Source organism: Danio aesculapii, chromosome 8 (assembly GCF_903798145.1).
Source record: "Danio aesculapii chromosome 8, fDanAes4.1, whole genome shotgun sequence".
Taxonomy (NCBI): domain Eukaryota; kingdom Metazoa; phylum Chordata; class Actinopteri; order Cypriniformes; family Danionidae; genus Danio; species Danio aesculapii.
Genome location: NC_079442.1, coordinates 12070030 through 12079996, shown reverse-complemented (window position 1 = coordinate 12079996; position 9967 = coordinate 12070030). Strand labels below are relative to the sequence as shown.

Below are 9967 nucleotides of genomic sequence, written 5' to 3'. Positions count from 1 at the left end.
TTGGCAGTATGACTGAAAGTAACGTCCGAGCTCCTGGATTTTCTGCTCAGTCTGGCATTTTATCTGGGGGTGGTAGCCTGAGTAGAGGTTGACAGAGACACTAAGGAGTTTAAAGAATGCTTTCCGTACATGTGAGGTAAATTGGGGACCCCGGTCTATCACAACACAATCTCCTCGGAATTTCCCGAAATTTCTAAAACGTGGTGGAACAAATTCTCAGCTGTGTCAAAGGCTGTAGGTAAACCCTTGATAGGAATCAAACGACAGGCCTTGGAGAACTAATGCACCATGACAAGAACACTTGTGTTACCATCCAAGTTGGGGAGATCAGTGACAAAGTCCACACCAATGTGGGACCAGGATCTGTGATGTGCAGAGCTAGACTAGATACAAACACTACCTTTGCAGACATTTTCAGAACGTTCAGGACAGAAAGAACTTATATAAAACTGAGCAACACTTGAAATCACTGGCAGAAAACATACAAAATGCAAACAAATTGTTTGTGCTGAACAAAAGCACAAATAACACTGGCACACTCTCGCTAAAAGTTTCTTGTGGAGAGACTGGACTTTTGGTGACATTTTAAGGATGTCAAGCTCAAGAAACAGCTTCTGAAATACTTCAAACGTATATTTCATTTTCGGTGGGTAACTTAAGTTGACGGCATGGATGACACCCATGAGCAGGAGATTAATGGGATCTTGGTTTTTCTGTACCACATCGGGATGGATGACAATGATCTTCATCATGTGATTACTGCAGTCCTCTTTCAATGCTTCTTGGCTGACGTCCAGTGAAAACAAACAAACCACAATTATAAATAACTAGAATAGATTCCAAGTAAAAGATAAGGTTAAGAGAAAAAAAAATGTGAATTTAGTATACTCAAATCCAACAATATTCATATGGCACTTTACATTAAAAATAAAAAATAAATAAATTGGCCTTCATACCCCCAACAAGAATAGGTGCTGAGGAATGCAGGGAATCCCTGCTTTTCTCTTGAAGTAGATCACAAGACGTGAACCTCTTCTCCATGGATCCTGTATTTGAAAACAGCAAATGTCACAACAAACAGCAACAGCAAACACATAGCATTTGTCATTGATCAAAGGATTGATGTGGTCAGTTTGAGTTCTTCTCAAGCAAAATGCCCATAAATTATTGTAAAAAAAAAAAAAAAGGTCAAGATAAACACAAAATAAAAGCAAACAAGCTCTTTATACAATATCTGGAAACATCAAATTAAATTGCTTTACAACAAAAACAACAATAGCTGGTTAAGAGTATCAGCAAAATATTTAGTGTAACCAAATACAGTGAATTAAATGAATCAGTGTTCAAAGACAATCACAACTGCATTCAAATAGATTGAACACAAAGTGAACGCAAATAACATTTGTTGTAGAGATGTCAATAATGTTACAAAAGCAACAATAATTCAGCATTTTGGATTTAGAATTCCAATTTACATTTTGATAAAACTTGTTGAAACAATAAGTAACTGGTTAAATATTCAAAATAACAAAACAATATGAAATATCCATAGTTATGATAAAGTCTGATTGAAAAGACTTAAATAACATGTAAAATCTAAATGAAGCGGTGTGAGACAAATGTGAATTTGACTATGTGTGTGAAGATTTGTAAGTTGTTCTCTGTGTGGCAGTGTTTCAGCTGAGGTTATGTGTTTGTGTAAACATGCTCCTAGCAAAGGCTGGAAGTTTTTACGACAGTGTTGAAAAATTTGGTCCTGTTGTAAAAGGGAGCCAGAATGAAATTTGAGTATGAGATGTGTGTGTGATCTGGCTCAAAATACTTCCAAATCAATGTTTTTTAGGAGCATAATAAAGTGCAATGTTCAAGGCTGAATCCTGTAGCAAAGCATTTTCATAGTTACTGCAATTATTACACTGGAGCTACAAGGCAATTCTATACTCCTGTTTAAAGTTTAAAATGCAGCTATATTGAAGATAGCACAGTCTTCCACTTTTAGGTGATGAGACTCATCCAACATAGGAACACAAGTACCTTAAAATTAATTAATTTTAGCATACAGTTAATTCCTTTTTCATACATGACATGCGGTCTAGAATGCATCTGTGGCTTCTAAAACCTCAGACCTGAGTGTTTTTACACCTACAGAAAGACAATCATGTTTTAAGGTATTACTCAGTCCAAGTGTACATGTAATATCAAAAAATACCATTGCGTTCTATGGCAATGAAAATGTGTATCACACAAATATAACAAATTTGGAAATGCAAACAGAATCAGCAATTAACTTTTATTGCTATTAGGCTGCTAACTCACCAGCAAAGGAAGTTAACAGTTGCAGGCCCTGTATTAACAATGCAGTTAGTTCACTAAGTGTGTTATTAGCAGATGAGGTTTTGTTACGTGAAGATGTTACGTTATTTTTGCTTTATGTAATTTCCGTTTTCTCGGAAAATATGGTGGAGGTCTTCCCTCTTTCTCGATATCCAAAATGTTTCCTCTCTGTGACCAAACGTTTTACAGGTCATACAAAGCCTGTTTTGTTTGACTGAGGGTTGATTGCTGTGATTATTAGAGGTTTGAGGATTTTTAAGTCACTCTAATGCTTCTACACCATGCATCTTTGCTGCGATATTTTGGTGCTGCATCACCTTAAGTACTGAAACAGACAAACTCTTTTGAGCTACAGCCTCTAAACAAATCATTTCAGATTTATTACACATAACTTTATCTGAGAGGTAAACATGCTTTTCAATCCTATCGCTGTTAAGCATTTTGGGAGACACAAACTTCTGGGCTTTTAGCATAGCTTTTAAATCTGCAAAAGTGTCTTTTTGACTTCTGCATTTTTTCAGCCAGGGCTAACTGTTCAGCTAGTAAATTATCAAGCTGTAACTGGAGAGCTAGAATTTTTGCCTCTGACTTTTCTGCCTCTGATTTGTGAACATCAAATTCTTCACATCCAGCCTTTATAATTGAAAATATTTCTCACGTCATATTACGCAGTCTTGAGTAACACATGTAATTTAGCGGTTCAATTAATCACCACGTTTTGATTTCTTTCCATTTTTGCCAATTACATTCCACCATGCAAACAATGTAGACTCTGAGTCTGTTAGGTCAAGTCCTTCGTTGCTAAGTTTGCACAATGTAGGTTCAACTTTTTTGGTAAAAAGCAAACATCACTTTTTTTAAAAATTAACCCTTCTATCCTTGAGGAGGTGATCTGAAATTTACCAAATTGAACTATTGATACGAATTACAGTCTTGTAATTTCTGTTTCGTGCTATTTAAGCAAATGGAAGAACAATAAAAGCAGACTTACCCACTCTTGTGGTTAGAAGGCCAGTTTTAATCCATTCACAAGGTAAGCTGTGAAATCCAGCTAAGACCGGCTAAAGTAAATTTCAGAAAAACTGCAAAGGATCCTGGGTTTCGGTACCATCTGTAAGAATGGGTTTTAACCCATCGAGTGACTAAAAAGTTGACAGCATGATGGTAAAAAAATTGTATATTTCTAGTCAAACCATTCTTCTGCAATCTTATACCAAAAACGGATATAAGGCCAGTATTAATAGCTAAAAATGTGGGAGAGTGTTGATATTATGTGATTGTATTGTATCACAATATGGAGTAATTAAGTGTTGATGTTAAATCAAAAGTAATTCAAAAATACTTGAAAATTAGATGATTTAATGACAATAATTCTCTATGGTTACAACTGAATTAGTTGCAAAATAAGTGTATAAAATGATAAAATATGAAATGATAAAAACATATGATGATAATTGTACCCAGCTTAAATGTAAAAATAAAGTTATTAGAGGTAGAAGGCGAGACAGTGAGAGGGAGAGACAAAGACAGCAAGTAGGTCTTAAAGAAAGCCTAAGAGTAGAGCCAGAGAAGACAGACTCCAGACCAGGAGAGAAGCAGAGCAGGAACAAAGTTTAACATCTATTTTGTATCTTTCTTGACCATGTGACCAAAGCCCAAATACTGAGACATTCAAACTGACCAATTAACATATACTGTAAAAAATGAATCTTGAGGCTTGTAATTTTCATAAAAAAAATTTGATGTGGTCATTAAAAATAATGTGCATATTTTCTTAAAAAAATTGATATTCTGGATTTATTATAAAATATTGAGAAGACTTTGCTAATAAAATCCAGAGATAAATGTAACTTATTTTTTTAAGGAAACCAGTGCAATTATAAGGCTTACTTTAATAAACCAATTAAGCTAATAATATTGAGGAAAGATGGCTTCACGTTTATTTTAAGAAAATTAAAATTGACTCAATTATGTGGATTTGATTGAGATGTTTGCATTTGAATCTCAACAATGGCAGCGATCAGACGGCATTTTGAAGGAGCAGATCAACAGCGAGCATGTTAAGAGGTAAGCATTAACAGTTTATAATTTTTATTGTCTTAAATAAGCTCTTTCAGGAAAGACGCATGCTTTTCAAGCTTATTCGGGAGCCTAGTTTGATCAGGCAACATTTAACCGGGGTGGACAAACAACAGTGAACTTGTTGGTTAGCCAAGCTAGTATGTTAGCTATATAGCTATTCAATGGGGTTTATGCACAGCTAGTGTTTTTCCATTTCATAAGGTTCCTTTTACAGCATTGGTGATGTAATGTAAATAACTGTGTTTATATATATATAATACTGTATATAAATACTAATATTTGTTTGCTTATTTTTTTCAGACCTCACATTAAATCAGGAACGAGATGAGAGATGTCGTTTTCTGTTGCTGGTGTATTTGTAAGAAAAAGAGGAAGAGCTCATCCAGGAGTGCAATGTAAGTGTCAGAAAACTGCCTTTTATATTTTTGCATTTTTACAAAAAACAAAAATATAACACAAACACTACATTGTTGAATGCACCATTCCTTGTAAATATGGTTTGTTTTTATAAACTTATTTCTTTGTACACTAGTATACATTTTGAAAACAGCTGTCCATTATTAGTCAAAATACTTGTGTACTTATGTTAAACTGTAAGTCAGCAATGTCTACTCAAACATTTTGGAGAATTACTGTTCACAGAGATACAATTGAAATGGTTTATTTCATTAATGTGTTTCCTTAATGTGTTTTAGTAAACCTTAAACATTTGAAATTTACATTTGTATAATTTCATAATAATAAACTTAATGTTTATTTTACAGTGTGGGAATGCAGAGATTTGCTGTCTGCCAGAGAGATGACCAACCATGAGGACTTCTGCATTGTCTTGGAGGATAAGTGAGTCATGGCTGGCTTGGAAAATCTAGATTTGCTGAACTGGATTTATACAAGTATTCCTCAAATTAAAATCACCCAAAAACAAACTTATAATAAGTTTCTGACACAAATTCACTGCTGCAAACTTTTGAGGAATTTTCACTGCATTGATTGGTTGATTATATTGCATATTTTAGGATACAGCGTTTACACTGGTTTTATATGTTGTGCAATACACAAATTCTGTCAGATTGTGTCTAAAATTTGACTATTCCTACAAAGGACAGTTGACAGAATTTTATTTTCCATGACATGGATAAAGGACTTTTTTCAGCGCTTTACATTGCTGTAAATTTTAAATCGAACTGTTTAACATATTGTATGTACCATTTTGTTATTAGTGGAACATGTAATAAAATGATATTTGGCAAAAATGCATTGTGCATGTATTTTATTCTAAATTATATATTTTACATTTTATGAAAGAGTAATTTTCATTAATAAATTTGAGTAAATGGTGATTTATTTGCATATATTATAAAAGCGCATTCCACTAATAATATTAAATTCATTCTCTATCACTCAAAAAAAACCTAGTAATTTTCACATGATTCATTCAAGTGTTTTTTGCTAAAAAAGATAAATATGAGTAAATGGTGGTGGATTTGCTTAAATTATAAAAGCACATTCCACTAATAATATTAAAATCCTCATCTAACACTCAAAAATGATTCATTCAAGTGTTTTTTGCAAAAAAAATAAAGTTTTCAAACTACTTAAAAATAATACGTGCAATAGTGTTACCACAATTTTTTTAGGTAAATAGCACATAAGATTTTTCAGTGTATGACCACATCGTAAAACCCCCAAAGTCCACATACTAGGCCCTGATCTTATCAGTATCTGCCTTTGGAGTCAGTATGGACCTTCTTTGGTGAAAAAGACGTTTTGCCATATAAACAATGATAATGTGCATATGATAATTTTCATTCCTACATTATCTTAAGAAATTTCTTAACTTAAATTAGGTTACCATTGCGCAACCTAATTTAATAACTTAAAAAAGGTTAAATTCATATAGTAAGATACCATGATAATGTTACCTCCCTTTAAGAAATTGGTTTGACTTACCCTGTGTTCCCCTCGTTTCAACATTAACATGCTCGGGTTAAGTTTTCACTTAACCTTGTTTCTGAAATGGGCCTCTGGGATGCTTATTTGTTTGAAGGCACTAGAGCAGAGGTAGGGAACCTATGGCTCGCAAGCCACATGTGGCTCTCCAGCTGTCTCCCTTCAATAATATTTTACAGTTCAAAAAATTATAACCGTCATTAGAAATCAGTTTCCTATTGATAATACAACAAAAATTCCCTTTTATTTGTATTTTTACAGCAAAATTTATAAAAACTCAGTTTCCAATAAAATGAAGTTTGACCAATGCACGTGTGCAGTGCTGTGGATAAACTTGAATTGCAACACCAATGAAGGGCAAACAACTTACGTTTCTGGTTACCAAAGAATTATTTTCTCAATAATAGTAAAATATGATTTTTGTTCTTTAAAACTAGCCTAAATTAAAACATTGCTGTATACTTTATTTTGAATTATATGTGTCATTTTTTTTTTGTAGTAAAATGTTTGTTTATTTTAAATTGTGTTGCTTTTCAGGAAAAAATAAGTTTATTTACCAGAAATGTAAATAAATTGTCCTTTCTTTATTCATGGACTTGTTCAACATGTGATGCTTCATATTTCATATTCATATTTTTGAGTTGTACATGGAAATAAATAAAGGTTTCATTTAAACCTGTATTATTTATAGTAGTGGTAGTAGTAAAAATATAACCCATTGGCTCTTTAAAAAAAATTCATTTGCCAAAAAAACAGAAATGGCTTTTTGCTGAAAAAAGATTCCCGACTGTTGCACTAGAGTATTGCTCAAGATTGCCTGCTGTCAACATATTATTGCTCACTGACAGTCTCTAACTTGGCTTATTCCCTGCTTTGCTCTAATATTTATTATTAATTTTGCCATAAACTAGATCTAGATTTTTATTGATTACATTTCTGATGTTGACAACACTCTTAAGAAATTTAAAACAGATCTTATAAAATATACTTATTATTTCAACAAATGAACAATTCAACTAATAACACTATAATTACTGGATATGTTTATGTTTAGTGTTCCTTAGGTCCTCAGAACATGATAATTACATAGACAGATTACACTGATAGTTTTCCAGCAGTTTCATAAATCAGTAAAACATGCACCAAATGATAAGTCAACCTCATCGAAGCCTGTTACCTTCTACACAGATCATGGTGTGTCAACACACATTGTCTGTAATTCATCAACTCAGGATTTCGGTGAGGCTTCTCTATGTTGATCAATAACCTTTTTTTCTGTTTGTTCATTTTGAGCAGTTTTGTATGTACAGGACACTTTCTACCAACCTTTAACATTTTTCAGTCAGAATTCTCATTCTTTGGTTGGCCAAACATTATTAGTCCAGCTTATTGAGCTTAATTCGGCCGCTCCTGTGCTTCATGCAGCAGCCAAACATGGGAAATTTATTCTGGCTCTTTCTAGTTCCAAGCTTGTTAACAGCTGTATTTAGTAAATCATCTGTATTGATTTCACAATGCACTCTGCAGACGGTAAGTGTTTTTAAGCTTGATATAAAGGCAGATTCATAACCATTTTAGGATGTTTACTGTACAATCATAAAGTAGCTATCAGTGTTGTGTGGGGGGGGGGGGGGGGGTTAACTTTGGAAATGTAATAGATTACAGATTAACCTACTTAAAATCTAATTAGCAGTGTACCTTTTCAATTACTTTATAAAAGTAAAGTAACTGATTATATCTGATTACTTTTTGATTACTTTTAAGTTTCTAATGGATATTTTCAACTAAATTATTTTCAAGCATTTATTCCAAGCAGGTGTGACCTTACAGTAGCACTCTGTTTACTGTTATAATTTCAAAGTCTTTCTTCACTTGAATTAAGATTATAATAGTTTAATTTTAAAGTACAGCTACCACAAAACCAGATCTTATAACAAAAGATTGTTTACTGTTGTTACAAAATCCGAATTTTAGTTAGTTGTTCAGGGTGATTTTTGTGGCATTTGCAATAAAAATACATCTAAGCTATTTTTGCAATTTTTAAATTGAAGCAACTTGAATCCAAGTCAACCATATCTTAGTGATTAATAAAACTGTTAATGACACATGAGGCATAATTGTTCAGTTCAGTTATTTACTGCAATATGCTGTACTAAACCAACAAATTATAATATATAACAGCAAAAACTAGGTCCACATTTAAAATACTATAGTAATTTATAGTAAATAGTGTATATATATATATATATATACAATTGATAATTAACAAATTATACTACATAATGTAGTATTATAAGTAACTATGATTATTATTATCATTAGATAGTTATTTTTGTTTTGTTTTTGAAAAGTCTACTTTTACAATTTGACATGCAAACCACTGCAGAAATGTTCTAACCAACAGGCCCATATCATATACAGTACAGATACTAAATAAATAACCTACTATAAATTAAAAGCATTAACGTATGCTATGTTTTTTGTTTTCCCAAGCTTTGGAGATGTAACATAAATTCCGCTTTTCAATATTAGGTCACCGACAGCTTTTGTCATGAGGCTGTGTTCAAAATGACTTCAATGTTTTCAAAGTGCACTGCGAAGGGAGCGCAATTGTAAACATGAAGATCGCTAAAAGTGAACTGTAAAATACTTTGAAAGCAAATTACACCTAAGAGTGATGACTTTAATCTTTTTTATTTTTAATAATTCCAAGTTTAAATGTTAGAATGTTCTAAAGGAATAGGGCATAGAGGGGATAAGTGGGAATAGAACAAAGCCAGGAACTATGCTTCTAACTACAGCTGAAGAGGTATAGTTGCAACTGCACAAGTTTGCGATGTAGTTTGCGAATGTTCGTTGGAACGATGGATTTGGAATACACCAAATCAACAAACTATGTTTGTGACGACGCAACTTGCGACCTTACTTGGCTAACAATGGTTTTGGGAAATGCACCCCAGGGCTAGAGGTGGCAGTAACGCACCAAAAAGTTTATTGTCGACCACTGAAAAACAAATCGTCATTTTCACCATCATATTGTTTTATTTTGATTGGCTAGACACTGGCATCACAGCTCCGTGAATGTCGGTGCCTTCACTCATTGATTCGAGATCGGTAAATGTAGATTGTGTGGATGTTACTGCGCTACTTGGCTAAAAAAATTGCTTTGCTACTGAAAAGCTATTTGATTTAGAAAGTAGCGACACTACCACCATGCTACTGAAAAATGTAGTTATAGCAGAATAGCAGCGCTTTAATAAATGGCCTTAGCAGAAGGCATCGTACATATCAAAAACAGGCAAAGCAACAGAATAATATAATTCAACATATCCCAGATTTTTTAAGAAAATTGTAACCCCATTTAAAATCTTTAACATTTTCATATATAACTGTAATTTAAATGTTCATTTTTTATCAGTAACTGTAATGAATTACAGTTAAATTTATTTTGTGATTAAATTACGTAATGCTGTTACATGTATTGTTACTCCCCAACACTGGTAACAATACTACTCACAATACAAGGTTTGGGCAGGTAAAATGTAAATGTTTTTTTTTAATCTCTTCTGCCATCCAATTGTTTAATTTATTTGATCAAAAT

At 32.9% G+C, this 9967-nt stretch overlaps 1 protein-coding gene across 3 annotated transcripts in view; it reads left to right on the top strand.

Annotated features, from left to right (window-relative positions):
* Positions 1-7660: 7660 nt before the first annotated feature.
* The window catches only part of adamts13 (ADAM metallopeptidase with thrombospondin type 1 motif, 13), a 75793-nt gene continuing 73486 nt past the window's right edge, over positions 7661-9967 (top strand). For all 3 annotated transcript variants that reach the window (XM_056463177.1, XM_056463176.1, XM_056463179.1), the window contains exon 1: positions 7661-7896. In XM_056463177.1, coding sequence (XP_056319152.1) covers positions 7786-7896 — 111 coding nt within the window. In that variant the 5' untranslated portion in view covers positions 7661-7785. The remainder of the gene's footprint in view (positions 7897-9967) is intronic.